Source organism: Heptranchias perlo, chromosome 1, assembly GCF_035084215.1.
Source record: "Heptranchias perlo isolate sHepPer1 chromosome 1, sHepPer1.hap1, whole genome shotgun sequence".
NCBI lineage: Eukaryota > Metazoa > Chordata > Chondrichthyes > Hexanchiformes > Hexanchidae > Heptranchias > Heptranchias perlo.
In genome coordinates this window covers 50,652,825-50,677,321 of record NC_090325.1, presented here as the reverse complement: position 1 = coordinate 50,677,321, position 24,497 = coordinate 50,652,825, and the positions used below count along the sequence as shown (strand labels likewise).

At 39.0% G+C, this 24,497-nt stretch overlaps 1 protein-coding gene across 4 annotated transcripts in view; it reads right to left on the bottom strand.

Moving 5' to 3' along the window:
• Positions 1-1,153: 1,153 nt before the first annotated feature.
• LOC137322000 (tropomyosin alpha-4 chain-like) overlaps positions 1,154-24,497 on the bottom strand; it is a 93,241-nt gene continuing 69,897 nt past the window's right edge. For 2 of the 4 annotated variants that reach the window (XM_067984992.1, XM_067985012.1), the window contains 7 exons: positions 19,013-19,146; positions 16,627-16,744; positions 15,984-16,054; positions 13,540-13,615; positions 10,424-10,486; positions 9,497-9,566; positions 1,154-2,279 (listed from right to left, as the gene is read on the bottom strand). In XM_067984992.1, coding sequence (XP_067841093.1) covers positions 2,197-2,279; positions 9,497-9,566; positions 10,424-10,486; positions 13,540-13,615; positions 15,984-16,054; positions 16,627-16,744; positions 19,013-19,146 — 615 coding nt within the window. In that variant the 3' untranslated portion in view covers positions 1,154-2,196. Of the gene's footprint in view, positions 2,280-9,496; positions 9,567-10,423; positions 10,487-12,911; positions 12,988-13,539; positions 13,616-15,983; positions 16,055-16,626; positions 16,745-19,012; positions 19,147-24,497 lie in introns of all 4 variants that reach the window. The other 2 variants (XM_067984983.1, XM_067985002.1) reach the window with 1 other exon arrangement.

Sequence of the window (24,497 nt, the reverse complement as noted above, 5' to 3'; positions counted from 1 at the left end):
GGAGTAGGGCATTCGGCCCCTCGAGCCTGCTCCGCCATTTAACGAGATCATGGCGGATCTGATTTTTACCTCAACTCCACTTTCCCACCCTTTCCCCATATCCTTTGACTCCCTTGCTGATCAAAAATTTGTCTAACTCAGCCTTGAATGTATTCAATGACTCAGCCTCCACAGCTCCTTAGGTCAAAGTCAAAGTACTATCAAGCCTGGTAAAGTCACAACTTCACACATCCCCGTCCTGCAAAATGCAAAGAAGTGGCATACTTAAGATTCACTGAAAGCAAAAATAGTGAACTGCACATTGGGTTTTACAGTAACTTTCAATTCCTAGGAAACTTAAGATATTTGAGGCTTTATTGCATTTGGTTATTAATAGCATGAATATTTTTCTTTACCAGTGGCAAGTATGGTATGATTGGGTTGGTCTTTTTTCTCAACTGTATATACTGAAGTCATCTTTCGAAGTAGATTTGTGCCCCGATGAGGTTTACCAAGGTGCTACCATTATCCCCAGGCAGACCTCTGCCCTTTATATGGCAAAGCCAGATTTTAAGCCTTATCCATGACTATATATTCAAACAGAATCAGTTTTTTTTTTAGTACTAAAGGTTATTTGATATAAAAACATTTCCTCAAACACAAACTCCACAGCATTGTGACGGAAACTGAAGGTTTCCAGAATAACAAAAAGCAGTGAACAACTTTCATTTATAAACACCTTTAATGTCGAAAAGTGTCCTAATGCGCTTCACAGACTGCTCATATTCAAGTATAATAGTGTAACTGAGAGGTGCCATGGAGCACAAATGCAGGCTTGACCCCTCGCTCCAGTTTTTGATTTCAGCTGCATTGCACAAGGAGACCTGGGAGAGACAATCTGATGTGGTGTCACTGCCAGGCCACTGGCTTGTGTTTTCTTGCATATGGCCAGCTAAGAGAGCCCATAGTGGTGGCTGGAGCCTGCCACCCACTCCATCACAAAGGTGCATCACATTTTGCAAGGAAGAAGAAAAGCTGTAGAAAGAGCAAGAGAAAAAAGGGTGCATGTCTTCAGAGGGAATCAAAATCAATCAGAACTAATGGGTTATCCATTGCAGGAAAGATTTTCAGGAGACACCATACACAAGATTAGAAAAACACCACAACAAGATAATTTTATTCCAAAGTTTAATAAACCGTACAAATAAAGAGCTTACACAGGTAATTGCATAGGATAAAGTGGAATTCCAAGGACATTCATAGGGAGAAGAAACAGTTACATCACAGAAGAGCAAATGGTTGTTAAAACACCCAGTCTGTGCTCAAGATCTTTAAATCTATGACAAAAATGTACATATTTATTTTCACAATCCCATATATTCATGGTATAAAAGGTTTACAATGTCATGGTGGCATCTCCAATGATTTACCAAAAGATGTAGGTAATTAGATTTTACATTAGAGATATCTAGTGACGTGTTTATTGTATACTACAAATAGTAACCTTGGGTCAGTATGATACAATAGCAACATTCGCCAATAATTGCCAGTGTGGTCCCGTGATATCAGAAACCAGGCCTTTGCCATATCCTTTCAAGCTTTGACTTTATTTGTGTTTTAAATGGGCACAAGCCACTTCCAACTAACAACTAACCAAAAACCACAGACTTCTAAGCTGCAGTAGAATAAAACTCTGGGGGTTGGGGGAGGTAAATGGTATGCATTCTTTTTTAATTTTTACATATGTTATCCAGCATCAGGTCAGAGACGTCTTAAGAAATGCACTTTTGGCATCTAGCTCTTCAAGTCTATAGTCATTACATTTTGCTTTAAATCTTACACAAAGTAACAAAGCTTGCCAGGAATGGAAGACCATCAAAAAGAGAATTGAAAGTAAAAGCTAATACAGTTATAACAGCTATCATGTCTATGGCATAAATGTCAAAGTCTACCCAGCCACAGTAGTGGAGGGGGCCGGGCAGTCAAAAAGAAAAACAATTGTTCCCACACTGCAGTTAAAGTTAAGTTTTAAAAGAAAGATTTCCCCCTTGAAATTTATTGGTTTCAATACAAATATTGAGCCTATATTAATTTGTTCTAAACCCCATGCTGTGTTTCACACTTTGGCTGGTGGTTTGTAGTGTTTACACAGAAGACGTTGTTGTACCATGGGCACTTGTGGCATGTAAAGCTTTTCTTTTTTTCCCCCAGTTAGTATTATAAGTGGCTCAGATCCACTAGAGTCTGCTCAAGCACCTGATGAATGCCCACATTCTCTTCTTTAGCCCGGGCCAGTTTTTCTATTGGTTCATGGAAAAAGAAAAATGAGAAGTGAAGTTTAAATAAATATTTGAACAGTCTTTTGTTTAAATCAAACAAATATGAAAAGTTGCAAAATCAAAAATGTGAAGCGCTAATATATACACACACATATACGGTTTAACATTAGTTTAACAATTTCAAAAAAATTAACAGCAGGCAACTTGTTACTAACAATTGTTTACTTAATTATGAATCTGTCAACCTCACTGCAACATTTCAAACTTTCAAGAAATAGTTTTGAGTTTATTTCTGTGAACTTCCCTCCATCTTTTGTTTTGTTTCTTTCCCCTTTAGATGCATCATATGTTTCCCTCCGTAAGCATAGGCCCACTTCTCCACTACCACCACCACCAATTCCTCAATTGTGTTGTCCAACTGCAGTCATGGTTGAGACAAAACTTTTCGCAACTCAGGTTGCAAAATGCACAGATCTTTATTATTCCATGGATTTGCCAAACTTAAAATAGGCTTGAATTGCAATATTTATATATAATACACATTTTACCTAACAATATGAAATACAGGATGAAGTGCATGAACTCATTCATATTAGGAGAACAGAGAAATTTGAGGGCAATTGGAAGCAAGAGTGATCCTCCCAAATAGTCAGATTGTTTATATTTTTAAAAAAGCAACTGTAGTGGTTAGCTTATGTTTTCTCCCATGTTACATCTACATTCACTGTGCTGAGATTAGTCTTTCATTCAAGAGACCAAGTTGACAGAAAAGCAGAATAAATTCAAAACCTGCTATTAAATCATTTGAAACTAAATACCTGTGTAGTTTTTATTTCATATAAACAGACATGCAAAACAATGCTACGAATAGGTATGAAACAGAAAAAAATGTCAACATTCATTTTTAAAAAAATTAATAGTCAGGCAAGACAACATAGAGCAGGCTTTTTGGCAAGTCGTCAAAAGGTAAATAAAGTCAGTTGTTAAGTTCATTCAGGACAACCCTCAGTTCACTATTGAGAAGGCGATTTCTCTCTACCTCCTGACGGAAGCGCTCTATTGAAACAGCATCAGTGACAGCAGATGAAAGAAGAGAAAGCGTTGTTAGTCATGTGGAACAGATCACCTGGTTTTTAAACAGGTTTAAACTATTCACATGAAGAAGGAAGAAAAAAGAAAACACACATACACTAAAGAAAGTGTCTCAGGTTTAAAGTAAGAATACAGTCTGAGAAAGAGTTTGGAAAATAGTTTTGAGAAAGTTTTAAAAACTAATCTATTTATTTATCTGCACACTCTAATTTAATATAATCTAAAATCAGGCTGGCACGTGGCAGTGTCAGGAACAACTTCCCAAACCAAGAACAGACAAGGCCCTGAAACTGATTTACTGCCACAACTTGGTGTCACTCATGAAATACATTAACCCACAAACAGCACTGTTCCACCTTGGGTTTGGTGAGGGGAGGAAAGAGAGAGAACACCTTGCCATCTCAACTGTATGCCAATCACAGATTGGCTCAGTGCCAAATGTGCAGAGTGAAAGAAGATCAACTGTGATTGAAGGAACACCCAACCTGATCCATCCCTCCAACAGACAGGCATGCTCAAACACCACCGCAAGTTAAGTTGGGGTTTTGGTTGAGGTTGAGCAAGCCCACAAATTATTTGTTAGACATTACAATGCCAATTGATTTGCCAAACTCATCCTACCAATCTTGGTTAGAACCACTCTGCCCCCTCTCAGCTGGAAAAGCAGGAGAGAAGCAATGTGTGAAAAATACATCAAAACTTATTTTAAAAAGACAATTATCTGACCTAAGCAGTGGACTTGCATACATGAATTCAGTCTGAGGTTCTGGTATCACAGAATATGATATATTACTATTGAATAGCAATGAGATGCAAGAATCTTCAAGATGGGTCTTATTTACAGGAAAAAAATGCAGGCAAAATAGTAAAACATTACTGAACTGTTACTGTCAACTGCAATCAAATTTGGTAATTACAAACCAGAATGACAGGGGTTTATAGTGGGAGTCTAAGCTCCATAGTCTCCAATTTGACATGGTTTACAAAAGCCAGAATTATATGGGGTGGGATGGAGAAAGAGAGGCTCAATGTTGCTAGAATGTACTGATGTTTTTATAATAAAATGTAAAGTTCAAATGACCTTCCGTTAATTGTTAGATTACTCCGTAATCACACAAGGGGTTCTCTCTCCCTTCTCCCCCCATTCCACAGATTGGGAGTGAATAAGTTAAAAAGGAAACAAAACCACAGTAGTAAGGTCATTACATTACTGACCACTTCTACTTATTCTGAATACTTCTACTTTCTCTCATCAGATGGCCACTTATTCAGCCATCTTCAAGGTATCACTTCCCATCTAAATAATGTAAATCAAGAAACCATAACTTAGATGTAAAACCCAAACCCTGATGTAGTGATTTTACAAATAGTTTAAATAATGGTGTGGGCCAGATTTTACACCTATATGCACACAATAACACTCAATCCTAACAACATAAAGATCTCATAGATGGATTAAGCGAGCAGTAATTTATTGATATTATATCCGGTGTAAAAGGAGTGCAAAGGGCAACATGCGAACCAAATGCAGCATCTACCCACCCCTCGCACATCCTGTAAAAATATTTCCCCAGGAATATTTAACCATATGAAAATAAACCAGCATATATTTTTAATGTTTATATTTGCTCTAGTGCCCTCCTTCCCTCCATTCAGTCACGATTAAATATCAAAAGCAGTTCTAGCTGCTGGTTACTTTATTTCCTAGTCAGAGAATACCACGCTTCCTCATCTAAGTCATTGTCTCTTTCCCCTACTCAAGATACATAAACATGGGGTCAGCACACTTATTCTAATGGTTATTTGTATGGTTATACATGACCCATTAAAAAATGTTTCACGACATCAAAAGATCTGACTGGAGCAATCGAGATCTATGCCAAGAAGTGTTTATAAAGAACAGAGAATAATGCAATCAAACAAAGAACTACCAATGGGATTTATTCCAATAAGGATCTCAAAACGTCAAAAGGGTATAGCACAAAGTCAAGTGTCTCCATTGCAAAACTTGGAAACCTTCTTCCAACAAAATCCAATAATTGGGATTTTCTATGTACTAGCCACAGCAATACAAGTTCATTGTACGTGGATTCTACCCATTAAGCTTTGACCACCTCTTCTGATTATAATGAACTTCAGTCAGGATTTAAGCAAGCTTATTGCAAAGTTTCTACTGTATATAGTTATGTGCTCACACAACAGTAATTATACTGGAGCAAAGTTTAAAAATGTATCCTTTTGAAGTAGCACTGAGTCCTCCCAATCACACACTCAACCCCTTGGTGAAAACAATAAACATTCTTCCTATTATGATAATGTAATACTTTATCTCCTTCACTTAAAAGGACTGCCTTACTGTGCCAGTCAACAAATGGTCATCCCAGAACAAAAAATCCTTTTAGTTTTAATGTCACATTTTACCCATTGAGGATGTGTATTAAATAAAATGTATATTTCAACAGGACATTTAAAAAAGACAAAGCCAAATTAAAAGGTTTATTTTATGTCACAATTAAAATTCAAGAAAACACAGTGAAAGCAGCAAAGGAACAGATGTAAAAGTGAAAGAAATCAAAAAGTCTACATAAGCATATAAAAAGATTTGGTTTCTTTAAAGCAATGGTACAAGATACAGTATTAATCCAACAAAACTAATTTGATATGGCTTCTCCTCCAGTGCTCTCCTTCACCGTTCTGCCCAAACTGGTATAGATTTGCATAACTTACCAATAATTAGTATTGCATTATTCAATCAATTTGTACATTTGAACAGCCTTCCCTTTTCTCTCCACTCTGACTGGCTATGGTTATATGTACAATTACCACTAGCTAGACAATAAAGCACCATTTCTGTGCTACTGCACACTATAAATCAGGTGGGAAAAATCCATTAATTTTATTACAAAACCGATAATTAGCCTCATCTACCTACGTGAAACTTAGTTTGAGCAATGTTTAAATATGGGAGATCAGCAAGACACTGCATTAATCATGATTTGAATGGACCATTCAATTTTTGTACAAATCTTCACACTTCTCATGCATGGTTGATAATTACACAACTCTTTGAAATACTGTATATCGTACCATGAGGTCTCAACCACATTAAGTAATAACAGGAAATAAAACAAGGATTTGTAACATGGATAATTCAATAACAGTAATGCTTATCTAGACATAGATCTTTTTGCATTTAAGTTTCTAAACATAATGTTCATCTAGAAACAGGTAAAGAAAAACAAGGAGAAAAATGAATGCATACAGAAACAAAGCCTATACAGAATTTATTAGATTAAAAAACACAAAGAATGTTTAGTGTGAAAACAGCAATTCATCCTTCCATTTTAACTCACTATCCCATGAATATACTTTACATCTGAAAGTTGCAGCAATGATTCAAAAGCCAAATAAATACCAAAAAATTCCTATACAAGCTGAGTTTCATCAGTTCAAAAAATAGTACCACTTAACTCAGTGGAGCAGTGGAAAAAGAGATAATGGACTAAATATGACACTGGCTTTTATACAGGATAAGAGATTCTGGGAAAGAGTTTCTCAGTTCATTATTGGAAGTGAAATCATAAACAACCAGTATAAAGAATGCATTTATGATATTGTTACAAACACAGTCAACTTCTCTTAATTTGAAGTTGATTAATTTGATTGAAGTCATGCCAAAAATATCTCCAGTGCAGATTTAAACTGTTTAATTCAAACGACTGAATAATTTAAATGCCCCCTCCTGAGCAAAAAAACTTCAACTGAACAGGAGTAGACTGTAATGAAGAGGAAATCTTCCCTTCTAAATCTTCCTTAGTTTTGTTTTTAGTCTTCTCTATAATATTAAACCATTCAAATAGATTAAAAAGTATTCCCTGAATTAGTTACAAAAAGCAAAAAAATTAATTCACAAAAAAAGATCTCCAGGGCATTTGGAGGTTGAGGCTAGATTAATATAACCATGACAATCCTGTATGCCCTAAAAAGTGAATATTAAGAGCTCATCTGGAAAATTTTAAAAAACACATACTTTCACAACTCAACAAGGCAAAACAGGATATAGAACGGACACTCAAAAATCAGCTCAACAGCTAGGACAAGATTTCCTGGATTTGCAATTTTCTGCCAAAATGGCAAGCATGCAGGTGGTTTACAGAGAGATGTTGCTGAGGGCATTGTTTAGCTCAACAATTCCATTATGCTGCATTTTCTGAATGTACAGTTCATTTAGCAGATCAAAGTGAAGAGGCAGTAAAGGAGAACCGAGACCAAACAGAAGTAGGTGCGCAGAAAAGGATGGATAGTGAGCAAAAATTAGGAGCATGGGATGAAAAGGATGAAGCAATATGTCCAAGAAAAAGGGAAAAGTTTAGGAGAAAAGAAAACCTCAAAATTTGATTAAACTAGTTATATGAATAAATTGATAGTTCAGCCCAAAAGGTGTCATCTAGTGCAGCTTGAAACTCCTTACTGACAACTTCATATTTTTTTTTTAAAAAGTAAATTAATCTAGTTCTATAGCAAATCAGTGCAGAACTCCAGTCCTTTGACGAGATTTTCAAGTACTATAACTCAGAAGCTCACATCAGCATACTGGACACAGAGAATCACGTCCAAATGCACAGAGGAAAAAAAAATCAGGCCAACGTCACAATGGTCATACAATCCTCCATGTCAAATATCAGACGATCATTTCTGGTCTTCCCATTCATGCCACCATTGCACCTGTGCCCTGATTTTTGGACTGTTTTATCAGGAATGACTAGGCTCAGCAAGTGGAAAGAAGAATTCTGCACTTAAAACAACTGCATGAATCCAGCATGCCAATCATATCTGAACATAACCATCCAAAATTCAGGGCAAAGGCACAATAGTAGCTTGAATAAAAAGACCGAAAAATTGTCATTAGAAAGCAGAGATACAATTTACATTACTTGTAAAGAAGTGAACATAGACTGTGCTGCAGCTGAAAACTTGCTTCCTCTTCCCCCAGCCAATAGTGATTTGAGTACTTTTTAATTTCACAAACTGTGTCCCTAAAATGTAAACTCGCTTCATTTAGAGATTAATCCTACTACCCCTTTCTTTGCATGAGATTACATCATTGATAGAGAGATTTCTGCCAGTTTATTTGATGACATTTGTAACTGGCCCTCCTGATCAGTTCAAATGTTTCACCTTAAGTGCATTTGGAACTGTACATACACCAAACATCCAACTGCACTGCAAACTTAAAGAAACAAGGTACAAACTATTTTAAAATAAGCCCATTCTTCACAGAACCTCACAGCTTACAGAGGAAGATGGGAACTTACAGGGCCAGAAAAGAAAATTACAGTCCATCGGGCCTGTCTCAAAGTCTGCAAAATATCACACCCCTCTCTGACAACCAGCCAAAATATACAAATGAATAGTTCAAGGAATGGATAGTCATATGGCAGAGACGTTGCATTTCAATGGAATTTATATGAATGATTGAGGATGTGTAACTGAAGTGAGAGGTACTTCACTATGTAGGTCAATTTACTAGGATTCAGGTAGGGTTGATTACATTAAGTTCCTCCTGGATCAAGTTACAATATAGTACAAAGTCACTCTTCTGACAAGTACCCTTCTGTGACTTATTCAGTCACACCTCAACCACCAACTACAGTGATATTCATCAGTCACCGTTCCAAAGTCTAAATAATTTTTTTTTTAAAAAGTCAAAATCCAGAAAATAATCTACCACTTTAGTATTTAATGAAATATCCCATCACCCCACATACTGGAATACAATTGCTCATTTCCTGATCTAACTAACACTAACTGAAACCCGCCTGATGCACATCTCTGGTTCTGATCTAATTTTCTCTTGCATCCTCTCTGTTTCGCCATCTTACCCCCCTCAAAACATCCAAAAGTAACATCATAAAGAGCCAGATTTACTGGATATAAAAGCAAACTTCATTCCAAAACTCATGTAAACCTCCGGATTCAGTCAGGACTTTTGGTCCCAAAAAACACATTATTTCTGAGAATACTTCGGGGGAGAAAAAATTCTGCATTTTGACTTTCCCACTCCAGAACCAATACCAGTTCATTAATCTATGGAGAAGACAGCAGAAATGTAAAAAAAAAATTAAGTGCATGAAGTGAAGTGTTACCTTCCAAATCATCAATTGCCTTCTCCAGTTTTGCTACAGACCTTTCAGCAAACTCAGCTCTAGTTTCAGCCTGTAAGAGAGCAGGTCATTAAAGGACTTATTGCTTTAGGGCACTTTCATTGCTTCTCCATCAGAAAAGGGATTCTCTGAACTCTCTGTAGAGTGAAGATAAATTCACTTCTAAACACAACTTAACTGCTGCCAATTTTAATCAAATATCACAACCCTCTAATAATAGGACTGAATGATGTACATAATCAGAATGGTGGGGTTACATAGGTTTCATGAACATGCTAAAATGCTGTACTCAAAGACATTAAAAAAGTCTTCAAGTCAATAGCTAAATGGGCAGGCAGATGACCTATTCTCACTGCCAGTGCCAAGTGACCCCATTTCCACATGATGGGGCATAAGGCCTTGAATTGTGCAAAATCACGGACAACTTTTTTTTAAAAAAAAAAGAACTTTAAGCCATGGCTTTGCACCAATATTCTAGAATTTGTAAGGACAAGACTTCAGATTTTTCCCCCTCACCTCCTCTAGTATAACCTTAAGCCAGCACTATGGAGACTTATGAAAGGGGCTCACCTGGTTAAGGCAGTAAGTAGCTGATCCAAAAAGATCAGGAAGGCCCATGGTTTGATCCTCAATCTGCGTTATTAGCTGATTTCACAGGATGGCAGTGGGTTGGGAAAAGAAAGTCAAGGTTTATGCTCCCAATTGCTATCTGCCGATCACTGCTGGAAGCGCACATGGGAGAAAGACACTGGTCTCAGCTGTGATGTCCCCCCCACCCCACCCCCCCCCCCCCAAGGAATAATGATGGAAAAAGGGGAAGAGAGAAAGTTCCCTCAACCAGAAACTCATTCCACTCTGACATTATTCCCAAGATGAACCGGGGTAGTGTTAGAAATTCCTGTCACTCACCTCTTTTAGCTTGTCTGTTAACAGCTTGATTTCTTCTTCATATTTATCTTCTTTTGAAGCATACTGGCAGATAAATAATTTATTGAAATGTTAAATGCATCTCACACCACATTTGTTTTTAAATAACAAAGATCGGCACAGGATTTCCATCAACTAAATACACAGAAGTCAAAAGAAAAAAAAGTGTCCATCCAATTCCCATTGAAAGAAAAACATCTTTTTAGCCACACAGCTCCATAATTCCAATAACATTGGACTCTCCGTCCTAAGAGAGGACAGTTAAAAAGACGGCTCAAGTCGACATGTGAACAATCTTGTCCTATGAAGTGTTTCAACAGCTCTGCGCCACTCTGATGAATACAGCCTTTTGAAAGCATTATTTCTTTGCAGAAGAGAAAGAACTGCTAGAGCCAAATCTACTCAAACCAAAGCATTAGCAGAGCTGTGGAATAGTCTATAGTGCAAGTCATTCTGTGCACCCAGTAATAATTAAGTTCATGATACCCGTTTGCCTCATAAGTGTGCTTCTATTGATTTGAAGCAAACTGTAGCTCTAGAAACAAGTCTATTTGAGTTAGCTCTTAGTACTGTGCAATTTGCCTGCTTACATTTCTGGCAAACATCTTCCTTGAAGGTCCATTTGGACTGACCAAATGCTCAGGCTGCCATTAGCCATATATAAAAAACGGTGGCCACCAGCAGCATTGTGTTTGGGGGGGGGGAGGGAAAGAGAAAAAGGAAAATGGAGAAAATCAACTGGAGAAGGTGCTGTGTGTTGCTCACTGCTGAATAACTGCTTCATTTACTTTACAACTCTCCTGCCAAAGTTGGATCTTTCACTGGCAATAGTACTGCAAGGTAATTAATGGAATTTCTACAACTCTGATCTTACCTGCAGAGTTATTTACTCAGTCAGGATTTGTTATTGAGTCATACAGCCCGTGACAAACAAAACATTGAATATCACATGTTGGGCCAAAGTGTCCTGTGGACAGTTTGTTGCACTGGCCATTGGAGAATATGCAGCTTAGACAAGATATTAAACTATGAACTAGGGTTTGATTAGGCAGGATGTACAAACATTAACTACTGGGGGTAAAATTCAAAGGATAGCTCATTACTTAAGTATCTCCACAAGGTGGGAATCACTGGACTGGTTTCAAGTGAATCTGTTGAAAATGCATTTTGTCAGTGACAGTATGATGTATAAAACAGAATTAAAACAAGTTGCAAACATTAAAAACTTTATAAAACTCAAAAGAACAAAAGAAAGGAAAGAGGAAAGAACAATGGTGACTTGAGAAATGTATAGTCCAGGGCCAAAAATTCAGTAGGCATCAGTAGCAATCCTAAATGTCTCAAAAACTAAGAAAATAAAATGGCACAGTTACAAAAAGTAATGAGTAATTATCCCCATATCAGCCCTGTACCATATCCCAAGCCAACACAATAGAAGTTGTTGCAGTTCAAACAAGAAAAACAAAATGGGCTGGAGGAGAAAGCCAACTTAGACATTACTTCATTGCTACATAGCCAAAAGGTCCTCATCAGCTCCACAGACAACTAAAGCAAAGGTATCCCCATATTTGAAGCATCCCATTTAGTTCAGCTTCAAAACAATCAAGAAAATATGAAGCTTTATTGATGACAAGTTTCACAATTATTTCAATGGAATGCAGTACTATATCTTCTTTTGAAGATGTGTATAGATTTAAAAAATGGAAAACTAGAAATACTTACAAGATAGTAATCGAATAGAGGGCTTCAGAGTACATTACAACAAAAATTTTACATTATACAGAATTGCCTTTTGGTTCCTGGTCCTCTGGAATCCCGAATCTGCCTTATTTGCAGTGTGGGGGTGGAATCCACAAAGTTACCATTAATAGGGGTAGAAAGTTTAAATTTCACTTCTGATCACTGAACCTTTGTTAGTGACTGAGGAAGATCTGCTCTGGGCAGCCAGTGGAAAATGGCATTGCTGGCAGAAGCCATTTACATTCCTGCTTTCAGCTTTGCAGGTACTGGTGAAAACCACTTTGAAGTGGTCCTCCATAGCATTGCACCACAAGAAGCAGTGCCATCTCATTTACCTTAACAGTACTGTCACTGAAGTTGGGGCTGTAAGATAAGTAGCAAAAACGATTGGTTTCTAATTGTCATCTGCATCCCTCCATCGGATTACAATCTATGTAAGCATTCTAGAGCATTTAAAATGTGAAATTTAATAGTGCTTTTATTTAGTTTTGGTTCAGCTTTTAGTGCCAGCAGTCTAGTCAATGTAGATGCCGCCTACCAGTGCACTTTGCATCACAGTAAGTGAGGACACACAGGGTTAACAACTGCGATTAATAGCTTGCAGTTCACTACTGGACAAAAACAATTCTACAGTCAGTATGTTAACTGAAGATTCATTTTGAGACTACTGCAGGAAGGGTCCTATGGGGATACCATGGCTTTAAAAGCAGTTGCTACAGAATGCTCCTACCTTTTCGGTTTGTGCTTCCAAAGACTTCAGGCTGTTGGTGACATTTTTCAATTCTTCTTCAATCTCAGCACATTTACTGTTCAGAAGAAGATAGTTTGGGTTGGGAAAGAAGGAGGTTGAGAATATGCAGAAAGTGGTAAGAAACCCATAGCAACCTAACATTCCTGGCTCTCAGAATTTAGGCAACGACATGGTTGGGATATATAAGACAAAAAACCGTAGGACCCTAAACCGAACATTCATGGATATTGGGTAATCACTTGTGTACTTACCCGGCATTGCTGCAAAAGCTGGATTAATTCACAAATTTGACCAGTCAGTTCAAATCTCCACACTAAGCATTAACTGAACTCATGAAATTTCAGATATGGAGAACTACCAACCCTAAGAAGGAGTTATGGGGCCCAGGATTACCTCAAGGCCTTGGAAAGTATTGAAGCCACATCTTGATACCAGAATTCAGCTGCTATGGGTCTCCACTGTGAAAAACCAAAAACACACAAACTACCAGGAAGCAGAACAGCAGCAGCAGCAAAAGTTGCAAGGAATGTAGCTTTAATATTTTCTCACATAGAAAAAGATGCAGAGAGGAAACAGGAAGTAGTTAGTGGATTGCTGGGAATAATACCTCTTCCTCTGAGGCCATTAACGATTTCAAGCTCTGGTCCATTACTTTAAGATCCTCTTCCAATTGCCGGACCCGACTGAGTTAATCCACAGTAAGGGAGTAGAACAGACACAAATCCCAGGGAGTATTCAGCATGCAATTCAACAGGGGAAAAGAAAACCATGTGCCCGCTATCGTTAGTATATTCACCAAATTGTACAGATCAACATAGGAATTGAAATAGCTACTGAAACAGATCCAAATTAGAAAAACCAGCACAAAAATAGGATAGTTTGCCAATTCCTAGATCACCTAAAAATACACTGACTTCATTATATAGCAGAAGTAACTTAAGAGCCACTCACCCCACTCTCCCCATGTAAAGATGCTTTGTTAATTTGAAACTTTATAGGTTAAGTTGGAACGAGCCACAAATATATATTCCAATGTACCATTAAAAGTAGCACAGGTGGGAGAAGCGAGAGGGGTATGCACCACTGGACTCAGTGTTTAAGTGTACAAAAGGTATTAAGTTTAAGCCCCATTAATACCATTCCCCCAATTGTTCAACTGGTAAATGCAGACTAGGGACCAGGCTTGATCGCTATTCTGATCAGAGTTAGCCAAAAAGGCGGGGGAGATCCCTAGCCAGGTAGGCTGTGATGCTTCCAGTGATACAACAGCCTGCAGATACTTGTTGTCCAGCCCCACTCAAGAATGGCCACTTCTGACAAGATCTTAGAGAGCAGCAGGCACCTGGGGAGCTACATCCAGCCACTGCCTTCAAGACAGAAAACTGGAGGGGAGCAAAAAAATGTGGCCAATACCAAAATCTGCAATATTTGCTTTAGAGTGCTTATTATTCAGTAGCAAGATTTTAAAAAGCAGTACAGTAATCCAGGTTAATTATTTTGAAGAGTGACAAGAGCATTAATTTCCAATTTAAGTAGCTGCCTAAAATAATACAAAGCTGCTAAAATCAAACCAGAAAAACACACATTTTGGCTCAGTTCTAAAGCTGAAGAGGATCTGATGCAATAACTATTTCAATCCCAGTCCAGGAGATGTGTTAGATTAATAATTCAGTTATATTCAACGATCATTTCATAAAAGAACCATGCACAGCAGTTACATATGTAGGATATACCTTCTCAGTTTGAATAAACCCACCAACATCACCAGAACTCAAAACACATGACACACACCATTTCAAATCATGTCAAGCCTGCCATGCCATTCATCACCAGCAAAATAAAACCTTGATAACCCCTCCCCCTCACCACACATCAACTGGAGTGTGTTTCAAGGACATAGCTGATCTGTTTGGGGGAATGTTGATAATCCACTTCAACTTTGCAATCATGATTTAGATAGTCATTTCCACCCCTTTTGATGCGTTACTGCCTTGTAACATGCTCCTGCTGATGTTATCCCGAGAACAGGATACACAAGAAACACATTCTTTAAGTTGGATTAAAGAAATAAAAGCAAAACAACTAAAACAAAAAATCACTGGTGTTCAAAAATGCAGCATATCCAATGTACATTGATAATAACTATCTATAAACATCCCTAACGGTTCAATGAGTTTATCAAGTGTGCAGCTGAGCCACACAGATCAAGGAGGTCCCAAGCTTAATGCACATCAGTGTTCAGTTAACTGAACTGAGCAGGAGTGGTGGCATGGGCATCAAAATTGATCTCCAGGTCCCTGGGTTTAGGGGGAAGAGAAAGAGGAAATGATTGGAAAAACAGACAAAATAAAAAACCAGCCAGGGTTTTTGCTCCCGACAGCTAGCCTGACACTCGCCAAGACTCACACATAATGGCCAGGTGCACCAAGTAATGGAGGGTGCTTAGCACCAGTGGAATTATACCACATGAAGGAATGAAAGCTTTCAGGAGGGAGGGGAGGGAAGTTTTTAAAAACCTCAATATTCTTATTAACAAATACTGGTGTTGAACGTCACCCTAATAAGGTCACTGATTCTTGAATCGAAAAAACAGTTCTTTGCTAATCATGTGGAAAGACAGGGGCCGGGGGACATGGGGTAGGGGAGTACCCAAACCTCCATCTTCAGCATTCCAATCGTGGGGGGAGAAAACAAACTAGTAAGTACACACTGCAGTATAGTTGATCCCAGTGCATTCAACTCAGCATGAACATGCAATGTAAACTTCACTTTAGGCTGGGCTTTCTTGCAACAACAAGGCCATTAGCATCTGAAGATATTTATGTACCAAGCACATAATTTTTCTTTCTTGACTCTGTCAGAGAATTAAACATGGATGTGCTGATGCACATTTCCAGAAATGTAGAGTTCAATGGGCTAAGTCATGGATTTTGATCTGAAAACAATCACCTGTTTGTACAATGCACAGCACTCAGTCCATACCACTAGACTCCTGTGGCTCCTTCTAGCCACACAGCCTCTACACAAATGTTCACATAATTCAAAACTTACCTTTCCGACTGCTCAGCACGCTCCTCAGTTCGCTCCTGCTCACCTTCAAGGATGACAAGTTTACGTGCCACCTGGAAGCAAACCAGGTAAAGCTCAATCCTGGGAGTACATTAAATTACACTAAATCCAATTTAACGTAAACTGACTGAAACTAGACCAGCCAACATCAGTTTAAACAGCAGCATTACATCCACTATCCCAAAAGCTCAGTTGGTGAACTTAGCATCCAATGAGCCAAACATCCCAGAAAAGTCTTCAGTCTGTGCTGAGTTAACGGATCTCAACCAGAGCTGTGGCTGGGGTGCTACAGCTGGCCACAGCACAAAGAATTAGGGAGGCAAAAACTTAGCCAGGGTTCCTCTTTGGGCAAAGCTTGGCTAGAATATCCTTTCCTTCCCCTCTATCTCCCCCTGCCTCAATACGTGGGCAGCAGGCAAATGCAGCATTGAGCTTTGTTGCTATATCCTTTCTATGCCATACTTTTTCCTCCCACCCCCAGCCACACTTGACAGAATAAATTGCCCATCAACATCAATGTCTAAGCTAACACTTTACGGATATTCACTTGTGTGAGGTGCCAGATAAACGTGGAACTGTACACCAGCACCTTCCGAAGGATAGGCAAGGGAAAAAAAAAAGTTACCTCTTCATATTTGCGGTCTGCTTCTTCTGCAATGTGTTTAGCTTCCTTCAGCTGCATTTCTTGCATTTCCATTATCTCTTCAGCCTTTAAGACTTTGCTCTCCACAACTTTCATCCCTCTGCAGAAAAAAATCCCCATTAATGCTTGCATATCAGGGAAACGTATTGGAACCAAAAGTAAAAACCCATTGTTAAATGAAAACCAATGCAGGAAAAGACAAATGTTTGTGCAGACCAGTGAATACATACTGGGAATCTTTGATCCATCCTCAACATTTGTTCAGGCAGCTACATTGTAGCAATCCCTCAGTAGTTGCACAATCCACAGTATAGAGATAGATCACACGCTGATCATGCACATAATACAGGCAACGGGCCACTTACAATCCTCGACAAGAGCTACTGCTCTTCTTTCTGGTCTATTGGCAGCAGGATATTGTTGATAAAGAGTTTGGATTCAAGTTGGCTCCCTCTAGTCTTACAATCCAGCAAAAGAAAATGAAGAAATACTAACAAGTGACTTTTGCTAGATAAGGGCATCAACGGATTATGGAGCTACAGCGGGTAAAATGGAGCTGAGGTACGGATCAGTCATGATCTAATTGAATGGCAAAGCAGGTTCAAAGGACTGAATAGCCTATTCCTGTTCCCATGTGAGGCTATCCCCATATCTAGAGCATAAATGAATGGGTCACTTGGCAACTCTCCAAGGGATCACAATTGAAATCATAACCTCGGTGTAAGGAATTGTACTTGCAGAGCTGAGTTCCATCACTCCATAGTACGCCCAACTGTTTGCCCTCAAGCACATCACTGCTTCGGATTATGGTTTTCAAGTTAGCATAGTTTTACACAAAGCATTATTTTCTATCTCCGATCTGGCCGTGCATCTGATTTTAATACTGTCAATTATAACTATATTTTCAACTCTCTCTGCCTAGGTATTCACTGTAAAATGTACACAATTGGATGCACAAGTTATTCTATACAATTCCATTTCTTTGAGCTGCAACACTGTTTGCAGAGCACCGGAGGCAACCATTGCAACAGTGGAAGCTTTGAGCAATACACAAAGATCAGTAGGACCTCTAGTGCAGCAGTTTCTAATTTCACACTCAGCTAAACGAATAACCTAACAACTGCATTTGAATTCCATATTAGGAAACAACTACTGTCTTAGCCATGGCTTCAGAACTGTTTTTTCAAATCATCTCCACTCACCCTCCTCTTTGAATCAAAGCAGTTATATAAAAGTTGAACACTGCAGGTTAGGCTCCAGGACATCTACTGTCACTCCTTTCAATAACTGCTGATTTTTTTTATCACAAGCACCAAAACTAGTGATGAGTTCAGCTAACCCCTGTATTAGAGAGTCAATACAGATGACCGAAGGAAAAATCACTGCAAACATGCAAGACCACTGATCGACATCCCTGGAGCCATGAGGAAAGACATAACCAGATATGGGGGAGACATTTTAGATTGTACTGAGAAGACCCATAACCTGAGGCAGAGGCAAGTCTTTCCAAAAGGATGCATTGAGAGACCATCACCCAGATATATATGCACAGCACTGTAAACAAGCTCTACATAACCAATTCTTCATCAGTAATATCCCAATAACATTCTGTAATCATCAATATTCACTTCCCCCTACTTCCTCACAAGCACTTCTGTATTTATGGGCTTGTGTAACCAGAACTTACTGGTTTCTTAGGATCAACTTTCCATTTTGATTTATTCAAACTCTACCACATACAAGAGCACAGAAACACGTTTAATCTGCCCAACAAGGATACAGAGAAGAGTCAAAATAACTTCACTAAACATTAAAGTGAATTACTGAAATACTGCATTAAAATTTTCTAAAGGTTCTAGTTATGTAATAGGTCTGTTATACTACTTATTTTGCATTGACCCAATGAAAAACCACTTTACATTGGTATAAATTGGATCTAAAGCCATTTGAATTGAAGTTGGGTCAGACATGAGATCTCTTCCAACAGAAAGCCTCTGGCATCACATCAGCTCGAGTAGAACTACAATTCTTCCAACATTAAAATTTAGCAAACATTATGTACAATGGTCAGCAGAGTGGATGGGCCTAGAGCTTTGTGCTCTCTCATTAGAATTATCAAGAGCTGGCAATTACTAGCCTCAGCTGGCAACTGTAGGATAACTCTACCTTTAAACGGCTATAGTGCGCAAAGAATTCATAGCTCCAGATTAAAAAACTTATAAAATTTGCAACACTGGAGGCATCAATTTAGTCCAGATTTAGGGGGGGGGGGGGGGGGAAATTGTTTGGTCCCTCTTTCCCAGATTCAGCAGCAGTTATTAATGTACCAGCCAGGTACCAATATGTTGCCAGGTCATTCATCTCTTACCGTTCACTCTCATCTGCTGACTTTTCAGCCTCCTCCAGTTTCTGCAGGGCAGTAGTCAGACGCTCTTTAGCACGATCCAACTCTTCCTCAACCAGCTGGATACGTCTATTCAAGGAAGACACATCAGCTTCCGCCTAGACAAAATAAACACACAAGTGAACGATGGTTCTCAAAGCAGTAGTTATTTGCAACAAAGCCACTCGAATAAATATTTCGGAATCAGCCATTAGTCTGCTAAACCAAGAGCTGAGGTTTACTTCTGGATTGTGTATATTTCAGCTTGAATTAACAAAACAAGAATCTCAATGATCATACAAAGACCACAAAATCATTTCAGTACATTTTCAAATAGATAACAGAACTGGACAGCTCAATAAAATTTCTGTTTCCAAGTAAATCTAGGTGGTCACTACAATTTCAACATTTTTTACAACAGTATTTTACATATATTTCTCAATATAGTTTTTTTTTCTCCCCCTGTAAAGCCAAGGGAAAAATAAAACTTACATTGAGGCAGTATTGACTAGGACAGGATGGAGGTTGGTGAGTTTTGTCCTCCAGTAGGCACACAGGGCAGGAAGGTCAACGAGAGGAAAGGATGGGGCATTTGAGGCTGCTGTTTGTAAGGAGGCCACAATGAGTCCTTTGGAGAATGCCAAGAGAGGCACAAAGGGTAGCTGCGGCCTTATTCAAAATGGATTCAAGCCTGTGACTTCAAATTAGGGAGAAAGAGCAATAGTAATTTGTTGGGGAAGAAAAGTACCTGACAGGGAGAAATAAAAGGTGGCATGGTTGGATGACAAGAAGGGGAGGATAGAGCAGAGAAGGGCCTGAAAGGGACAGATGGAAAAAAAGGGAGATGGAAGTACAGCCCCCACCACTTATGGTGAGCGCATTAGTGTTATCGCGATTCACCAGCTAGAAGCAGTTGACGGCAAAGTCAATTTCCACTGTTGTTATCCCTGTGGGCTCCACTGATCACTAAAATATGGAATGGTGTCGGGTGCAGCTTCTACGCAGTTCCTGTACTGACCTGGAGAAATGCCAGTCTGCCAGCAAAGAGAAAATCATGGAAGAAACACATGGCAGCACTGAGATTAATGAGTTAATGTGTTATAAGTGGTATCTTTGTAATTGACTCTTATGATACTTGCAAATGGCTAGTTCCGTCTGCCCAATATAGACGGCTGCGCATGATAAACGTGGACTGTATAAGTGGTGGGGACTGTAATGGACTGGGGTCTGTTTGGCATTGCTATGAACTCAGGACAGAAGAGAGCGTTCTAGAGTTAGAGGACTCATCAACTCTGAGGTTAACTTGCAATTCCAGTCTCCACTGGGACACCCGGCCTCTCCCTGCAACAAATGGCAGTGGAATGGCAGTAGGGGGATGGAGACCATAAAATGTTGGATGGTCTGTTGGACAGAAAATCTCAAATATATTAATAAGTTAATAAGAAAATATCCATTCAAAAAGAATGATGGGGGGGCGCATGAACAAAATAACCCTCCTCCTACTTAAAAAGGGTTGAAATTCACACAAGCAATGCAAAAGTTAAATAAGTCATCTTGAACTCAAGAACAGAACAATGACAATGGTCTGTTTCTGAATACTATTTATCCAATCTCCTTGTATCATTCAATATCTTTTCCAGAAACAATGCTCGCTTTCCCGAAGCTGAGGAATCATGCATACAATTTCCTTTGGCACAAGGTGAAATTCCAATCCAACTGCTTGGAATTTAGTGCCGAAAGAGCTTAGGTATGAAACAGGAGTACAGGCATTTAGAAAAATGCAGGACACCAAGAATATCAGATTACACACAATCTGTAAGGAATTACCTAAGGAGCTTTCCACAAGATTCAATTGAATTAAAAACGGACATCTGTGTCAATTGCTGGGATGAATAGGGAATTGCTTTAAAGTTGCGGCCACACACTGACACTAGTAAAGTACTAAACTTTATTTCCCAAAGATGAAAAGCAATAATAAAATGGAATTACTGGTATGTTGAGATACTCAACTGGTCATTGGATTTCATGTAGGAGTGTAGTTTACTCCTGCATTCTCACCACAGCATTTTTTTAAATTAAATTTTTATCGATACAAGCGATGTCAAATAGGGAATAGAACTGTTTTCTACATTTTGCAGTGAGAAGCAATCCAACAGGATGCTGTAAATCCTCAAGGGCAGCCCAACTGCCATAAGCATGACACTTCTATCTCCCACACCAGCTATGCTGATGGCCTCTCTAAAATGGACTGTCAAGTCAGGGGCAGTCTGTGCTGAATTATGGGTAGTTTAAGCACTGGGTCAATATTACCAACATCTCATTTTAGGACTCTCCCAAGCAATACCAAAAAGGAGACACTTTAATCTCACCAATTCATCAATAGGGGCAAGATTTAAATCCAGGTCCTAAGAACAAAAAGCAACAAGATAACCCATAATAGTCTTTTGCACCCACTTGGCATTCAAAATTAGAAGATGCACATCACCATAATGTACCAAATACAACTTTAACATAATTTTCTGTTCACACCTGTACAATTTATATGATATGATGAGATACTCATTCATAATGCTCTTCGTATAAAAGGTGAAGAACCTGCATTTATATAGGACACCACCACATCTCAGAAACATCCCAAAGTGATTCACACACAATAAAGGTGTAGTTTCGGTGTAGTCACTAATGTAGACTAACGACAGCTACTTTATACACACAAGATGCATTCAGCAGTGAGGTGGACAACCAGTTAATCTATTTTTGGTGGTGATGGTTGAGGGAAGAATATTGGCCAGGACACGAAGTAGTGTCAATGAATCTTTAATGTTAACTCCGTGACAGGTTCGGCACTTATTATATCTAGTCATTAAGATAGTAATAAACAAAACAAATAGAAAGCTCAATTATATCATTAGGGCAGTTTGAACTTAAATTGGAAAATGTCATGTGCCCTGCTCAAGGTACACCTTGAGTAGTGTTCAGCTTTAGTCATCTAGATTGAAAAGAAATTTTCAAGCTGTGGAGGCAGTGCCACAGGCTGATCATCAAAGGATTAAGTTGCGGAAAGAGTGGGACTCTTTAGTCTAAAAGGAGACACCTTATAAAGTACACAATATTAAATAGCAGAGAGAAGATAAATCCGGAGTAGTATTTCAAGACATGCCAGGATGCTATAACAAGCAGACCCAAGTTAAACTGATAAAAGGAAAGTTTAGCACAGATGTCATGAACAATTTGTTCACGCAGAGTGCCAAGCCTCCCAGATCGTTCAGGAGTCTCCCGTAATGTTCAGGAGCCTCATGGAATGGAAGAGGAATCTGCTACTAGTAGAAAAGTAAAGCTTTGCACCTGCGTACTTCCTTTCCCGTTACTTCTACTCACGCTCAAGACACTCCAACCTGCTCATTCCCATTTTCAGACTGTGGATGGTGGTGGAGGAGTTTACCGATTTGTCAGTGCTGTCCTTACTTTTTGGCTCGCTCCTCAATGTCACCTCTCCGTTCATCCTTACAGCTAAGTTAATGTGGAATTTTAAGTCAGTTGTCAAAAATGCAGTTAGAGAGACACTTGCTGAAAGTATAGGGATCTCAGACCCAGATGTTACTTTAAAAAAAAAAGCCTGAATGTTAATTCCACTTAAACGACTGAATAAGTTAAAATCGCTGAGTTATCTTATATTGCCCCCTGTCCCACCGACACCCTCCCCCCCAATATAAAATAAAAAAGGTATTGAAGCTACCATGTCATATTTAACTCTCTTGTGCTACTTGTAATGTGGAGTTGTAGCACATGCCCAGCACAGTAGGGTGTAATTCGCAGTGAGCTCCTTTAGCACGATCCCTGCCAGTGACTGCACTCCATACTCCTAGGTCAGTAGTTAAATGTTCAGCCGCGACAATTAAGGGCTTCTATTTCAGATTCATTAGACAAGTCGGGAATGGCCTTGAATCGTGTTTGGTGTAATTATAATTTAAAACTGCAAGTTTTAAAATTCAGTGTTTTGGGGTTTGGACAGAAAATCAATGCTTTTTACATCCATATTTTTGTGTTTTAGCTCTCGAGAACAGCAGCCCGACTCTGGTTGTGGATACCTAATTCATAGTGACCAGTATTTTATAGCAAGACTTTCCTTTAAATCTCATTAAATGTAAGGTTTAAATCATAAAAGTGGGAAGCATATTCAAGAATTTCGGCGTGCTGAAATATCAAATCGATTTAAAGCAAAACAAAAATCAGAAAACAGCTAGGGTTGCTGATGCTCCTAGATTGTTTCCAGGAAAGGAAGATGAATCTTGCAGGCACTGCTGATAGTAACCTAGGAGAATAGTAGAGCTTTGTGTCGGTGGTTTGCACCTGTGTACTTCCCTTGTCTGCTCACAGGCGGCCTCCCGGTTCATGGAATTTTGTCTATGCTCGCGCTTTCGTGTGCACTCAATTACAAGGGACCCAACCTTTAGATGGTAAATGCATAACATTTGTAAGCGGAAGGAAGGAGTTATGTGATCAAATCTCCAGGACTACATCCATCCAGAGTTGACTACCCCAAGAGGAGATAAAAATGTAGGTTTCTTTGTCTGGGTAAGCGAGGTAGAAAGGGCTAAATGGATCCTCACCTGTATCTATCCTGTGATCAGGAGTAAGAATTCTAGTTGATTTTTTTCCTCTTTCTAGCCCAGGGATATGGAGGTCAGCCAGTGTCTGACAAGCCACCTTGGCTGAGATCAGTTGACTCAGCACAGACCGAAGATGAATCTGTCTTAGTATCATACTTTATAATTGCATTTACCCACAGAGCCATTTGGGAAACTATGTGCAGTTTATAGAAATTCAGACGTAACAATCTGGTGGTCCAGATAAATCAGTGCAATAGTTCTGAATAAGGAACTGCTTCAAGCACTTCCATTGGCATAAGTTCCAGCACAGAATTTGAACATTCCACAAATTCCTAAACTACAATGATTACACAGTAGGGTCCTTAAGAATCCATGCTGTACAACTTGGAAATCGGAGACACATTCTTCGAATGCAGGGCCGAGCGGCCAAATTGGTTTGCCTTGATAATTTTATTTCAGTCAGTGGAAATCTTGACTAGTATATAGGATTAATGGATTGATTTTGTCTCCCCTCTCCCACATGCCAGTAGGTACTCCCTTCAGTGTCCTGACAGAATAATTTCACCAAACGAGACCGCATCCTGTTACTAACAAGGGAGTTACTTTGTCGGTACAACTATTAAACAATAACCTCCCTCTTATTATCAAGGCCCAATTTAAAAATAATTTGCCAGCACTCCCTTCGATCCAGATAGTCCTGGCCCTATTAATTTATTCTGTTGTTGATGATTACTTTAGAGATCCAAGAGACTGCTTCTAAAGTATCCAAGCAGAAACAATGTATCACATGAAATGAAAATCTAAGAAGCACTCAAAAGAAAAACAAACTGTCTTTCTTTGCCCTCCCCCAATCTACTTGT